Source organism: Chelonia mydas, chromosome 3 (assembly GCF_015237465.2).
Source record: "Chelonia mydas isolate rCheMyd1 chromosome 3, rCheMyd1.pri.v2, whole genome shotgun sequence".
NCBI lineage: Eukaryota > Metazoa > Chordata > Testudines > Cheloniidae > Chelonia > Chelonia mydas.
Window position 1 is genome coordinate 14,249,587 of NC_057851.1, and position 16,397 is coordinate 14,265,983.

Genomic DNA, 16,397 nt, shown 5'->3' on the forward strand with positions numbered 1-16,397 from the left:
ATGCCTTCCTAAAAGATGTGCTTTAGTCAAACACAAATTATTGGGCTCAATACAGGGGTAAATGGGTGAAATTCGGAGGCCTTCTATTATATGAGAGTTCAGATCAGATGATCTAATGGTCCCTTCTGGCCTTAAAAATCTATGAATAAAAATCATTAACAACAGTGCATGAATTTTCAAGGGGATTTAACTGTATAACTAGGATAACCGGAGGGACAGTAACAAAACATTTTTTAACTAGCGGTAGAGATAGGAACATTAAACAAAAGAAAAATGTTCAAATCATAGTATTTTAATGCCTTGTAGGTGGAAAACAGTTTGATTAATCCATTTATATTGTCCAGAAGTGTTCTCCTTTATCCTCTAAGAAAATATGGCAATTTCCCAGCCAAACTAATTTTGCAAGCCAAAGGCGTAGGGACTTTGTAATGGCAGCTGATTGCAACCCACAATACCATATTATCTGATGGGGATTGTAAAAGACAATCCTTCCCCTCTCACTATCTCACATCAATGCAAAGGTCATTATATGTTCTTACTTAATATGCTCAATATCAAATGTTAAAATTGCTGAGAGCATTAGTGGTAACACAAACTCATATTCTACTTTCAAAATATTCAGGTCACTTAGGGCCAGATTCTGATATGGGATATTCAACCTGAATAAGGGTAACTCCCCAAGTTGTCCCATTGAAGTCACTGGGATTGATCAATATTGAGAAAGGAGGTGTAAAGAGAGGTTTTTCTGAAGGAAAGTACAACATTTATTTAAGAGCTTAGGTGAATGTGATTTAGAAACTCAACAAGGGAAAGAGTGAAACTGACTCCCTAGTGATTCAGACCTGACTTGAATTTCACTAATAGGCACTTTAAATCTGCATCACAGAAATAACTTAATCCAATTTGTTGTAATAAATAAGTTGGATCTGTTCCAAAGATGAACATGGGAAAGAATTTCCCTGCTGCTCTTCATTTTGAAGATTTGTTTTCCTTTAGAATATTAATATGCATAGCTCTTGATCCATAGCCCATTGAATAGGAGTCTTTTAATTGATTCAATGGGCTTTGGATCAGGCCTCTCTAGCATTTTTCATACAAAGATCACAAAACCAATACACATGGGTGGGTAAGCAGTATTATCCCCATTTTACATGGAAAAAGGGAGTCACAGAGAGGAAAAGTGACTTGCCCAATTTCATGCAGAATGTCAACGGCAGAGCTGGGGGCAGACCTTAGCGCACACTTCAGTGAGGCTGAGGATACTTGGATTGATTCTGGTTCTAATGCTACTGTACATGTCTAGGAGCACAAGCCCTTACCTTAACAAAGAGGAAAATCTCACACTCCTTCTGAAAGTTGTCAGTTTCTCCTAAGTTGTTGTTAGCTGGAAATCTGGTGAAAGTTGGGAAGGTGGGGGAAGTGCCCGGGCTCTTACGAAGACTGAATCCAGTAGGAGATGGGATTTTATTTCCAAACACCATCCTTTCTACACATTCGTCACTGGGCCTTGGGCTCATCATCTCCATCTCTTCCTGGCGATGCTGGTCCTCTTCAGCCCCTTGCTGAGAGGAAGCGGAACCATCCTCACCATCAGCTCCTTGCTGAGATGAGACAGAATTACTGCAGCTGTGTTCTGGGCTCTCCTGACAGCTGATGTCCATGCTTTCTGGAGTGGTGGTGGAAGAAGGAGATTCTGAGTCTTCATGGACTTGCTCATAAAGATGATCCTCTTTTGCTTCCTCTGAATCAGGAATCTCATAGAGGCCAGTGTTCTCTATATTTTCATAGATGTTGGTAAAGCCCGCATTTTCCATGCTGGCTGGTTGGTTGGATTTTGCCTTTCTTTTGGTATCTTGAGGGGCTGGAGGTGGCAACAGATAAACACTGTTTAAAAGGAAGAAGTGTTTGCGGTGTGCTTTTTGAATGCACTGGTACACATTACAGGTTTCCAACAATCATTTACGGAGAGCTTTAAATCAACAAACTATATTCCACTGAAGTCAAAGATAAGAGCAGCTCACTTTTAACCCCTTCCTGGCTCAGAGCACTTGCAACTATATTTAATCACCATTTGCTCTTCCGAATATATTTTAGTCAGACTTCAGTACATACAATGAATCCAACTCAGACAATTACCAGAGAACAATAAAAGTCAGTTGTGAAGTAAACACTGATCTTTATCTGAAAGTCTAATATACCTTGGGAATACTTTGCTTAAAGCCTAGCGGATGTAGATCTCACTGAACTGATTTTCTGAGCATCAGTGAAAAGCAAGGGTACCTACTCCTCTGATCACAAAATACCACCACCAATGTAAACAAGCTGCAACACTTCAGTGGTTTATCACAGGCCAGTGAAGAATCAATTACTGAAAAATAAATTCAAGTAGCACCACAGAGGATAAAGCACCAGACTGGTTATCTTGAGATTTGCATTCTCTTCCAGGCTCTGCCACTGACACACTATTTGATCTTCGGCAAGTCACTTCACTTCTGCCTGCCTCAACTTGTCTATTTGTAAAGTGGGGACAACAACATGTATCCATATTTGTAAACTGCTTTGAAATCTAGAAATAAAAGCATAAGTGTTAAGTGTTATTATATTACATTTAAAATGTATTATATGTATCTGCCATTTATATCCAGGTTCTTTATACGCCCATTTTTCTTAGAGAGGGCCCAAGTCATGAAGTTTGGATCTAGAGTTGAACTTTCCAAAGTTTGGGGAAGTACAGATTTAGTGATTGGATTAAGACATCTCTCATTTTCATGCATCTGCTGCACTTTGACTATCTTCCTATTCTTAAGGCTCAACTGCATTCAATCTTGCATGGGTGGGTAAGGAAGGAGAGAAGATTCAAGGAAACCTTTCCTCCTGCACCCCCAGCAAGGACTTGGCACAGTGAAGTCCCTGTGCTTCTCCGAGTTGACTGCTAGAACCAGTGGTGGATTCCCCAGAGGGACTGGGGAAGTTGGGGGGGAGAGCAGAACTTATACCGCACCCATCTCTGCACAGAACAAAGAGATGCATCCACTAGACCCCTGTCAATAGGTGGCGCAGCAGATGCTGTCTCCCTGAGATCAGGAGGCTGTGGATTAAAGTCATTATTTTTATATTCAGCCTATCAAAGTAATAATAAAAGTCAAACCGCAAAAGTGTAGCAGCCTTTAAACCTACAGGCAGCTGGATTCATCACCTAAATCATTCTGATTTACCTATGTTTAATTTTTATGTAGACAATAAAAATGCAGCAAGTGGAATTTGCATTCCCTATCTGGAACTAACACCATTCCACACAGATAGAGTTAAATAACAGAAAGACAATGAGATACCTTGACACATGATTACTTTACTGGATAGGCACAAACTGAGGACTTCGGGGATGTATAATTCATATTCAGTGTGTTACTCACGTAATCCTGCCTGATCCACAAGCAATGTCAGTAAGCAGAACAAAGCCCATTTCCCCTTCACTGTTTCCATGTGTAACTGGCACATTGCTTGAACATCTTCTCAAATCCAAATTAAAAGATCAAACATCATCAAAAATCATGTGTCAGGCTCCCATAACCATGAGATTGGCTTACAAATCATGAGATTTTAAAATAATAAATATGGGGTTCTTTAGATTTACTTTCTGTTTTTCAAACTTCACAAGTTAATGGGTCCCGTTTTCATGCTTTTCTGTGCCGTCATGAAAGTTAGAAACGTACATTTTTTAAATGAAAGCTGAAATTCTTGAATAATCATTTGTCTGCTGGACCTGCGGCTTCAGATAAAAGATGAAGGGTTAAATTCTGGCTCCATTGAAGTCAATGGGAACTTTGCCATTAAACGCAGCCAAGATCTCACACCAGATATTGCAAAACTTGCAAAACAATCATGAGTTGGCACCACTGACATTTTGATGGGCTCTGAATTCGACACAGCTCCCAAAAACTGTATTAAGGGCCTGATTCCACAGTCCTAGGCAAACACCCTGTCTCCTCCTCTATGAACGTGGAGGTCCCCCTGGTGGTGAAAGTGGTGCACTTGCACTCTATAAGAGGGCTGAATTCAAAGCAGGGAGTCTCGTACACGTTACAGCACAAGAGCTCAGCTTCATGAGAGCTCCCTGAATAAGAAGGGCCAGGCAATGGTTGCTAAAGCCAGACGATCTTCTGCTATATGAAACCTTCAGCTGGTTTCACACATAGTGCAGATATGCTAAGATGCTTCTGCAGGGCAACTTCAGGCAAATTTAGATCTCTCCCAGCACACAAATCTGCGACTCGGGCTGAACACTAGAGCAGTGGATATAGTCTCAAATGCACGCCCAACACAGCCATTGACTTAAATGGAACGTTTGGGTGCACGAGGAAAGTAGGGTCATGCCTTATGACTTGTTTTCTTTATCCCTCCGAATTTTATAGAGCATACTGTGTGGATCCACCCCCACCTTATAAAACCCAAGGTGTATCTCAGGGGAAGATGGGTGGGGATGGAGAGATAGCACCTGAAAGTTGCAGTTGAGTTCAGAAATGTTGTTTCAACAGTAACATTTTTAAAAGGCTTTGCAGGAGAAGCATCTCTTTCCATATTCATCTTGCGGAGTGAAATGTGTTGCCCTACAACAGCTGCCTCAGTCCAGCCTTCTCCAAACTTACGCTCTCTTTAATATGCCTTCTTGACTTTTTGGACCTTTGTTAGAGCTTGTTTGTTTGTTTGTTATTCTATTATATACAGCCCAAAGAACCTGGGAGGGATGGGAAGGAGCGGAGCCCACTGGTTTTGTATGACATTTTTATTTGGTTTGCAAATTTCTTGCTTTTAAGAAAATGCTTTGTGTGTTTTCAAGCTTTTCAAGAACATAGATGCACTTTGCTGTCTAACCTGTGCTGTTCAAAGACTTCTCTGATGAAGGACTTCATGCTGTAAGCACTCTCTGGGCATAACTCCCATTGATTTCAAGAGATACCCTATGCTTGCAGGATCAGACCCTCTAAGGCCATCAAAATGCTTCTCTTGTTCTCTCCCTGCTGCCACCCAGTTTTAAAAATCACTGAGAAGGGAAAAAAGAAAATCTATCATCACCACTGATGACTGCTTTAGAGGAGAACCAACATGCAGCTTCCAGAGACCTAAATCACCACGATCAGTTTTTTGCAGAGAAAGCAATTGCAGCAAGTAGCAGCACCTGCTGAAAATGAACAAGAAGGCAGGTAAAATACAAATATTATGCAACAGTTTGAAACTTGGTGTTTCATACTTTTCAATAATAAAATCACTTTTACCACTTCTCTTTCCCCACCCCGGTGCTTGCACAGAACACAGCTTCATTCCTCTGGAAGAGCTGGACTTGACTCCACAGTTTTGCACTTCATTTAGTTATTTATGCTTTTTATTCATTATTATTTTTTAACATTTATATTGGTCATAACCAAGATGGGCCTTAGTGTGCCAGGACCTGTACAAATATAATAAATGAGAGTTCCTGCCCCCCAAAAGCTCACTATCAAAAATTGGTGTACAATTTATACCCATGCAAAGTGTGTGCAAAATGGGTGTAGAATGCTATTCTGATCTGATAGCATTTTATATCTACTTTGCACAGTATAAAGGACTATATAAGGTGCAAAGCAGTGAAGAATCTGGCCCTCTCTCTCTGCATCTAAGAAAGTATTTATTCAAAATAAATCTGGGAAATGAAAAACAGACTCCCGTTTCACCTTACAGCTTTATCTTCACTACAAACTTTTGTGTTCCAATACACAGAAAAGTCAAATTAACTAAAATGATTCTGACTATGATTTTGCAGTTAGTATGCATAAAACGAAATTATCATCAATGGGTAAAATTTTCAATGGGTAAAAAAGTATTTTTCTTTTCTTAATTCATTCTCTTTCTTTGAGATAATATATGTTAGGCAGGCTAAGTTGCTTGTTTAGACCATCCAGACTCAACAAGCCTGGTACTGTATTTTTTCATAGATTTACAGATTTTTTAGACCAGAGCAGACCTTTCGATCATATAGTCTGACTTATTGTATAAGATAGGCTATAGAATTTCATCCAGTTATCCCCATATTGAGCCCAATAATGTGTGTTTAATTAAAGTATATCTTCTTGAAGACTTCAAGAGATGGAAAATCCACCACTTCCTTTGGTAGTTTGTTCCAATAGTCAATCAACCTTGCTGTTAAAAAGGCGTGCTTTTTTCTGATTTGAATTTGTCTGCCTTTAAACTTCCAGACAGTGGTTCCCATTGTGCTTCTCTGTTGTATTAAAGAGCCCATCACTACCAGTATTTTCTCTCTATAAAAGGTACTTATACGCTGTAATCAAGATACTTTTTGATAAACTAAACAGATGGAGCTCCTTCAGTTTATTGCTCTGAGGCATTTTTTCCAGTCCTTGAATATTTTTTATGGCTCCTCTTTGCACTTCTTCACCCTCCCTTTGATTCTGATCCCACTGTAATCCACTGGACACAGAGTTTCACCTTACAGCACTATCACTGAGATCAGAATCTGGCCCACAGAGTGTTCAACCAAGGGGCTTGATAATGCTCTCACTTACTCCAGTGTTCTATGAACAGTCTGTGGAATATAACTGAAATGCTAAATTAGTTATTTTAAATGCCCTATTATTCATATACAAAAAAATCAATGTGAAATAATGAAACAGCCTGCATTACTAACTAGATAAAGACAAGAAAATCAGAGACAGGAATCAACTGAGTTACTCTGACTTAAACTAGCTGAGGATCTGCCCTTTCATATGTACAAAGAGAGAAGCTACTTAGGGTGTATTTTTGTAAGGTCACTCGGGGGGGGTAACTATAATTTTAACTCTGTTGCAGCCCTTAATTTTTTTTCCCTTGCACTACAATGGACAGACTTTCATGCATTAGGAGGAACTTACTAAAGTAAAAGTTAAGGGCCACATCCTTAGCTGGTGAAGTCAATGGAGCTTTACATCAGTAAATGATCTAGCCCAACATTTTAAAAAGGTAATAGTAGCAAAAGTCAGAACTGAAAATGGAGAGGTCTGGGAAAATGAATGATTAAAATGAGGCAAACAACACTCTTGGAAACATTCAGTGAAAACTGGAGCCTGTAACTGGAAGATGCTGAACATGCTCAGTGATCACATAATGCAGTAATTGTTGGAGGATCTCAGCACCTCACAGGATTGGACACCTAATTTGCATTCGACAGAGCCATCACTAGTGGAATCGTGACATTTGATGGCTATTTAGACTGTCTAGTTTACAAAGTATTATATGAAAGCTCAAATTTCTCCAAGCCTTTGGAAATCTGCAGTGAATTTATTTTTCTTAATACTCACCTGATACTCCATAGTTTTCCTATTTGAGTTTTGAAACTTTTCCAGAAAAAGATCTAGGAATCTTTGCAAACAGTTCCATGAAGATTCTGGCTCTACATGCAGTGGAAGTGAAATAAGAATAATATGTTAGGTTCTTGATAACACAAACTTGTTGCATCTTGTCAGAACCTAGACTATGAGTTCTCTGAGACAAGGACAGTCTTTTTACTCTGACATTCTGTTAGACCTAATTTGGGGGCTCATTACTGTCACAATTCGGGGGGCCTGCACCTATATTCTCCCTCCTTGGTTTAGGAAGGGCACCCATTCTAGGCTCCTGGCTTCCCAATCGTCATCAGTCTTGGGTGATGATCCATGTCTCTCTCCTTCCTGACCAGGGTATTTCCAGACTACACAGTTCCCCACCTATACTGTGACCACTCCAGGGAAGTCAGCCTGCCTAAGTCAGCCTGCTTTACTGTTCTCCTCAGAAATGGTACACAGTATAATTGCCACAGTTAAGCTACCATGCAGCTCTTTCTAAGCAAGCACATTTATTCTTAAGGTAAAAGCATTAAAAAGAAAACATTTTAAAAAAATAGAAGAACCTAGACGCATGCTAATAAGCTTATCAGAGATCACCCTCTCACACCAACAAGGGCTTTGGGTGGTGATTAGGACTTCAAATTGCACACAGGGGTTTTTCCTGTGGTCACAAATCCATTACAGCTTCAACTCAGAACAAGCACCTCAGGAGCACATTTACTCCTTTATACAGTTTATCTTTGAAGAGCCTCATGTAACAGGTGATCCAAAGACAAAAGTTCCCCCCTCAGGGTGAAGCGTCAAAGACTAAGTCTCTAGGTGGGAATTTGCAACCCCGTCCTCCCAAGAACTGCCTAGGAATTCCACTTCACATATATTGTCCCAAGAGATCATTCATGTCTGCTACATTGTTCAACACAGTCTTTTGAAACCCACAATACTTCCCAGAGATTACATTAATCCTGTATTCCTCCCAAAGAAGTTCCATACAAAGCCACAATAATAAACATTTGCATGTTTAATACAATCAACTCCTAAAAGATTTAAACTTAATTCAATAATGTTATACTTATCTCCCTACCTGTTAGGCTGGATGTCAACACTACAGCCATGCTGACTCCCTGATGATCCTGCTTTGATTCACACTGCACCAGATGCCTGGCTGACAACAATACCATGTACATGGATTCTGCAGTATCATCCAGCCAGGTCTTGGTTGTACATAAAAGGTTAGTGCCTCATCTCTTATCAAATTGTGAATGGCTGAGGTTTTATTCACTACTGACCTTGCATTAAACATCACATGAAGACCAGGATCTTTGTCCATCACTGTAACCTCCCATGAGACAGGAAGCATAACCAGCAGCACCAAGTTCTGCTTACTGTAAAATATTTTTCTTCTCTTGTCTCTCCACTGTCCACTTCCACAAAGATTAAAAACGCCATGCCCTCACACCCTGCCCTGCCACCCGCTCAAATACTATATAATATAGCCAAACTGTTCAAATATGGATGCCTAAACTTAGGCACCAAAATAAGTGTTCTGACTTTCAGAGATCCAGAGCATCCACAAGTCCTGAGAAGGCTTCTTTTTACAGCTCAGGATGGTCTGTGCATCCTGCCTAGGGTTGCCAACTTTCTAATCGCACAAAATCGAACACTCCTGCAACGCTGCTTCCCTGAGGCTCCATCCCTTCTCAGAGGCTCCAACTTGACCCTTCTCAGAGGCCCCACACCCCACTCACGCCATCCCCCCTCTCGCTTTTGCTCGCTCTCCCCAACCCTCACTCACTTTCACTGGGTTGGGGCAGGGGGTTGGAGTGTGAGAGGGGGTGAGGGCTCCATCTGGGGGTGTGGGCTCCAGGGTGGGGCCAGAAATTAGGGGTTCGGGGTGCAAGAGGGAGCTCCAAACTGGGACAGGGAGTTGGGGTGCAGGAGGGGGTGAAGGCTCCAGCTAAGGGTGTGGGCTCTGGGGATAAGGGATTAGAGGTGCAGGAGGGGGCTCTAGGCTGGAGCCAAGAGGCTCTCTCAGGGTTCCCTCCCCACTCTGAACTCTAGGGTACAAATGTAGGGACCTGTATGAAAGCCCCCTAAGCTTATTTCTACCAGGTTAGGTTAAAAACTTCCCCAAGGCACAAATCCTTTGTCCTTGGATGGTACGCTGCCACCACCAAGTGATTTAGACAAAAATCAGGGAAAGGACCACTTGCCGTGGCGGGGAGAGGCACCCCTATTCCCCCAAAATATCCCCCCAAGCCCTACACCCCATTCCTGGGAAGGCTTGAGAATAACATACCAACCAAATAGGTAAACCAGATTCTTAAAAAACTGAACTTTATTATAAAGAAAAAAAAGTAAAAGAAGCACTTCTGTAAAATCAGGATGGAAGGTAACTTTACAGGGTAATCAGATTCAAAACACAGAGGATTCCCCTCTAGGCAAAACTTTAAAGTTACAAAAAACAGGGATAAACCTCCCTCTTAGCACAGGGAAAATTCACAAGTTGAAAACAAAAGGTAATCTAATGCACCCTGCCTTATTTATTTACTCTTTTTGCAATATTGAGACTCACTTTAGGATGGTTTATAGGAGGAGGAGTTTTCTGACCTGGTGCTTCTCTGCTTCCCAAGAGAACACACACACAAAGAGTACAAACAAAGCCTTCCCCCCATCCCCAGATTTGAAAGTATCTTCTTTCCCCATTGGTCCTTTTGGTCACGTGCCAACCAGGTTATCTGAGCTTCTTAACCCCTTACAGGTAAGAAGGAATTCTAGGCTACCCTTAGCTGTATGGTTATGACAGGCTCACACCTGGGGCAGGAGTTTGGGGTTTGGGAGGGGATGTGGGCTCCAGCTGGGATGTGGGCTCTGGGGTGGGGCCAGGGAGAGGGGTTTGGAGTGCAGGAGGGGGCTCAGGGCTGGGGCAGAGGGTTGGGATGAAGGAGGAGGTGTGGGCTGCAGGCTATGGAAGGAGGCTCAGGGCAGGGGTGCAGGCTCTGGGAGGAAGTTATGGTGCAGGAGGGGGTGAAGAGCTGGGGTAGGGGGTTGGGATGCAGGAGTGGGTTCCAACCTAAGTTCCCTCTAAGCTGCTCAGCCACGCAGCAACCTATTAAGCACCGTGCAAGCGCTCAGGGCTGTGGGGGGAGAGCCCTAGCCCCAAACCTCCTCCACGCCCTAGCCTCAACCCAGCCCAGCCATGGGCGTGCCACAGCTGGGTGAGAGACACCCCTCCCCTGGCCCCAACCCAGCCTCAGCCGTGTGGCGGTCGTGGGAGAGGTGCTTCTCCTGTGGCACCAAATCAGCCCCAGCCTGGACTTGCCATGGTGGGGAGAGGCACCCCTCCCTCCCACCCCAGGTGCTGCTGTGGGAAGGGAGAGTTTGGGGGAGTTCTCTCTCCCTGTTGCAACCTCGGGGCAGCCTGCACCCCAAACCCCTCATCCCTGGCCCCACAAATGCAAAAAATGGATTGAAAAAAAAGCCAAACATCATGCATGCCAAGTCTTCAGCAGGAGTCTCCACATTCTTGTGTGACATTTACTCATGACCTTGCTTCTTGCAGATCGGACTATACACCCACAAGAGAACACAGGAGATATCATTATGTCATTGTAAAATATCACGGACAGCCATACACATGTGACCTTAGGAGTACCATTTTATAGGGAGTGGGAGGACCTGTGTGGGTAGAGTTCCTCTCCTTTTACATTTATTTCTTCAGATTAAAGGGACACTTGCAACTTGAAATCTAATCAATTTAATTAAATTAAAAATAGTTGCAGGTCCTACACCTGCCACTTTATGGTTTCATAAATCACATTTTCTAATACTTTTGTGTTTTCTCTCTCCTCAGCTGTGTGCAAGATCCACACAAACACCAGGGTAAACTGACTAATAGACTATTTAGGGGGGGAAATATAGAAATAACTATACACAAAGCTCTGCCCAATGCATAAAATAAACTGAAAAAATGTAGAGGAAAACATATTTTTCTGTAAGTTCAGTTATAGCAATCTAATTATTACTGGTAACAGAATAGTAGTAAGGAAATGTGTGATTTTAAGGAGATGGTATTCCCTGAAATTTAAGAACAAATTTAATGCAGTTGTCTGAGCTGGTAAAATTTCACATTTTGTTTTTATTTGAACCAAAATCAAAAGTTAGTTAGGAATTGTTTTTCATTAATGGAGTGTGGTTCCCAGCCTGCAGTCCCTCCTATTTTCTTAATATGTCTAGCCAAGCACTGAGGTATTTTGTAACCAACATATCTTTTGCAAATGGATGAAGTAAAGCACCTGTAACACCAGGATCCTTATACGGAGCTTTTTGAGACAAAGTATTATTATTTTTATTGCGGTGGCACTAAAATATATGTTAGGTGCTCTATAGATTTAGAAAAAGACAGTCCTTTCTTGAAAGCCCTTACAATCTAAACAGGTGAACACAACATACAAGCAAAGTGGTCTTGGTGACAAAAGGGACACAGCTTGCTAGTTCCTTGTTTTTATAAATAAAAACAAAATAAATATTATTGCTGACTCATTTTTGAAGTCATTGTGGTATAAATGGGTCTTAAAGACCAGTATTTAAGGTTTGATGTTCAAGTGCTAAGACATTTTACAAGTATATATAGTCAAGGCTTGCTGCCTTTCACAGGGGTTAAACTGGGCAAGTAAAGTGGACTTAAATCCTATTGAAGTTATTGGCAGTTAAGCAAATGCTTACATGTTTTGGTGAACAGGGATGTGATTACTCACATTTAAGATTAAGCACATGAGTAAGTGCTTTGTGGAATTAAAGCCAACAGGAATATCCTTTTAACTCTGAATCATTGTATAAATAGAATGCTTCTACTTTAAGGAGTATGCTAGAGGCTGGTAAAATGCCTGGTTTGTATGAAAAATAGGAAAATGTATACAAAGATTAAACAGGTTAAAGGGCTGGGAGCTCCCTCCTCTTGTTTCTGCATACTCTCCCACTCCCTTAAATTTCTATGCTAGAAAATGGCAAATATCTTTTTATGAGAATACAGTAAAGTCACTTATAAGGGACATATCCTTTTTCTACTGAAAAATGGGCATGCAGTAATTCATGTACATAAATACTTATCACTATGTCAGATTCAAATCAAGATTTTTGCGTGTTTTTTTAAAGTCTGAGCAGCTGCCAACATTCAACCTATTTATCATTTTTATCTGAATTCATCTGGGATGATTTATACACTTCTGTGGTTTACCACACCTTGAATACTGCGTGGAGTGCTGGCCACTCCATCTCAAAAAGATATATTAGAATTGGAAAAGGTACAGAGAAGGGAACAAAAATTATTAGGGGTATGGAACAGCTTCCATATGAGGACTGGGACTATTCATCTTACAAAAGAGATGACTAAGGGGAGATATGGTAAAGGTTTATAAAATCATCAATTGTGTGGAGAAAAAGAAGAAAGTGTTATTTACCCCTTCACATAACACAAGAACTAAGATCACCCAATGAAACTAATAGGCAGCAAGTTTACAATAAACATAAGTACTTCATACAACAACCATCAACCTGTGGTACTCGTTGCCAGGAGATATGAAGGCCAAAAGTGTAACTGGGTTAAAAAAAGAACTAGGTATGTTCAGGGAGGATAGGTCCATCAATGGCAATTAGCCAAGGTGATCAGGGACACAACCCAATGCTCCGGGTATTCCTAAACTTCTAACTGCCAGAAGCTGGGACTGGACAACAGGGGATGGATCATTCATTAATTTCCCTGTTCTGTTCATTTCCTCTGAAGCATCTGGCACTGGCTGCTGTCAGAAGACAGGATACCGAGCCAGATGGACCATGTCATACTCACATGATTGAAGCACGGTCATGGATGGGTATAAACTGTTCAGGAAGGACAGGCCGGGAAGAAAAGGTGGAGGAGTTGCACTGTATGTAAGAGAGCAGTAGGATTGCTCAGAGCTCCAGTATTAAACTGGAGAAAAGCCTGTTGAGTGTCTTTGGGTTAAGTTTAGAGGCGAGAGCAACAAGGGTGATGTCGTGGTGAGCATTTGCTATAGACCACCAGACCAGAAGGATGAAGTAGACAAAGCTTTCTTTGGAAACTAACAGAAGTTTCCAGATCACAGGCCCTAGTTCTCCTGGGGGTCTGACATCTGCTGGGAGAGCAATACAGCAGTACACAGACAATCCAGGAAGTTTTGGAGAGTGTTGGGGACAACTTCCTGGTGCAAGTGTTGGACAAACCAGCTGGGGGCCATGCTCTTCTTGACCTGCTGATCACAAAAAGGGAAAAATTGGTAGGGGAAGTAGACGTGGGTGGCAACCTGGGCAGCAGTGACCATGAGATGGTTGAGTTCAGGATCCTGACAAAAGGAACAAAGGAGAGCAGCAGAATATGAACCCTGGACTTCAGAAAAGCAGACTTTGACTCCCTCAGGGAACTGATGGTCAGGATCCCTTGTGAGGCTAATATGACGGGGAAAAGGAGTCCAGGAGAGCTGGCTGTATTTTAAAGAAGCGTTATTGAGGGCACGGGAACAAATCATCCCGATGTGCAGAAAGAAGAGCAAATATGGCAGGTGACCAGCTTCGCTTAACAGAGAAAACTTCGGTGAGCTTAAACACAAAAAGGAAGCTTACAAGAAGTGGAAACTTGGAGACATGACTAGGAAGGAGTATAAAAATATTGCTTGAGCATGAAGGGGTGTAATCAGGAAGGCCAAAGGACAATTGGAGATGCAGCTAGCAAGGGATGTGAAGGTTAACAAAAAGGGTTTCTACAGGTACGTTAACAACAAGGTGGTGGTCAGGGAAAGTGTGGGACTCTTACTGAATGGGGGAGGCAACCTACCGACAGAGGATGTGGAAAAAGCTAAAGTACTCAATGCTTTTTTTGCCTTGATCTTCACAGACAAGGTCAGCTCCCAGACTGCTGCACTGGGCAGCACAGTATGGGGATGAGGTGAGCAGCCCTCAGTGGTGAAAGAACAGGTTAAGGACTATTTAGAAAAGCTGGACATACACAAGTCCATAGGGCTGGATGCAATGCATCCGAGGGTGCTGAGGGAGTTGGCTGATGTGATTGCAGAGCCATTGGCCATTATCTTTGAAAACTCATGGCGATCGGGGGAGATCCCAGATGAAAAAGGCAAATAAAGTGCCCATCTTTAAAAAAGGGAAGAAGGAGAATCTGGGGAACTACAGACCGGTCAGCCTCACCTCAGTCCCTGGAAAAATCATGGAGCAGGTCCTCAAGGAATCCATTTTGAAGCACTTGGAGGAGAGGAAGGCGATCAGGAACAGTCAACATGGATTCACTAAGGGCGAGTCACGCCTGACCAACCTGATTGCCTTCTGTGATGAGATAACTGGCTCTGTGGATAAAGGGAAAGTGGTGGACATGATAGATCTTGACTTTAGCAAAGCTTTTCCCACAGTATGCTTGCCAGCAAGTTAAAGAAATATGGATTGGATGAATGGACTGTAAGGTGGAGAGAAAGCTGGCTAGATCGTTGGGCTCAACAGGTAGCGATCAACAGCTCGCTGTCTAGTTGGCAGCCGGTATCAAGCAGTGTGCCCCAGGGATCGGTTTTGTTCAACATCTTCATTAACGATCTGGATGATTGGACGGATTGCACCCTCAGCAAGTTCGCGGAAGACACGAAGCTGGGGGGAAGAGGTAGGTATGCTGGAGAGTAGGGATAGGTTCCAGAGTGACTTAGACAAATTGTATTGAGCCAAAAGAAATCGGATGAGGTTCAACAAGGACAAGTGCAGAGTCCTGCATTTAGGGCAGAAGAATCCCATGCACTGCTACAGGCTGGGGACCGACTGGCTGAGTGGTAGTTTTGCAGAAAAGGACCTGGGGATTACAGGGGACAAGAAGCTGGATATGAGTCAACGGTTTGCCCTTGTTGCCAAGAAGGCTAATGGCATAGTGGGCTGCATTAGTAGGAGCATTGCCAGCAGATTGAGGGAGTGATTATTCCCCTCTATTAGGCACTGGTAAGGCCACATCTGGAGTACTGCATCCAGTTTTGGGCCCCCCACTACAGAAAGGATGTGGACAAATTGGAGAGAGTCCAGTGGAGGGCAACAAAAATGATTAGGGAAGCTGGGGCAGATGACTTATGAGTAGAGGCTGAGGGAACAGGGCTTATTTAGTCTGCAGAAGAGAGGGGCGAGGGAGGATTTGATAGCAGCCTTCAACTACCTGAAGTGGGATTCCAAAGAGGATGGAGCTAGGCTCTTCTCAGTGGTGGCAGATGACAGAACAAGGAATAATGGTCTCAATTTGCAGTGGGAGAGGTCTAGGTTGGATATTAGGAAAAACTATTTCACTAGGAGGGTGGTGAAGCACTGGACTGGGTTATCTAGGGAGATGGTGGAATCTCCATCCTTAGAGGTTTTTAAAGCCTGGCTTGACAAAGCCCTGGCTGGGATGATTTATTTGGGGTTGGTCCTGCTTTGAGCAGGGGATTGGACTAGATGACGTCCTGAGGTCTCTTCCAATCCTAATCTTCTATGATTCTAGGATTCATTGGACTGACCCAGTATGGCTATTCTTCTATGCATTCCAAGAAAAAGGGTGAATCAGAGTTGTGCTACTTCCTTTACAGATTTTCTCATAGCTTTCCTGTATAGTAGCAGTATACCTGGTCTACATTTCAAAAAAACTCTTTGACAGAGAGGCAGGTCAACATAACCCACCATCTGCACTGTATGTGTAAAGCTCATAAAGGAAAAGGAAACAAGGTTTGAATTCACACAAGATTTATTGCGAATTTACCAGAGGCATGTATAATCTAAAGAAACTAAACCTAGCTGTTTACCTCTGCTGAAGAACAGTAGTTAGGCCGAAGATAAATGTGGCTCTGTTTCTCTATTTTCCATGATTAAATATCACATTAAAATAAGACTATTGAAACTTCAATAAATTACCAGTTTATTCCCACAATACATTTCAATTTTCACTGTTTATACGTTCTGTTGGTCTGATTCTATCCTTACACACATCAGTGTAAATCCACAGTAACTCCACTGACTTCAGTA

General features: G+C 42.3%; 1 protein-coding gene across 7 annotated transcripts in view; it reads right to left on the reverse strand.

Moving 5' to 3' along the window:
- CLIC5 (chloride intracellular channel 5) overlaps window positions 1–16,397 on the reverse strand; it is a 154,016-nt gene that overhangs the window by 115,590 nt on the left and 22,029 nt on the right. The window contains exons 1-3 of one of the 7 annotated variants that reach the window (XM_037893929.2): window positions 7,329–7,422; window positions 3,414–5,179; window positions 1,320–1,861 (exon numbers count right to left, since the gene is read on the reverse strand). In XM_037893929.2, coding sequence (XP_037749857.1) covers window positions 1,320–1,861; window positions 3,414–3,498 — 627 coding nt within the window. In that variant the 5' untranslated portion in view covers window positions 3,499–5,179; window positions 7,329–7,422. The other 6 variants (XM_037893932.2, XM_037893931.2, XM_037893928.2 and 3 more) reach the window with 6 other exon arrangements.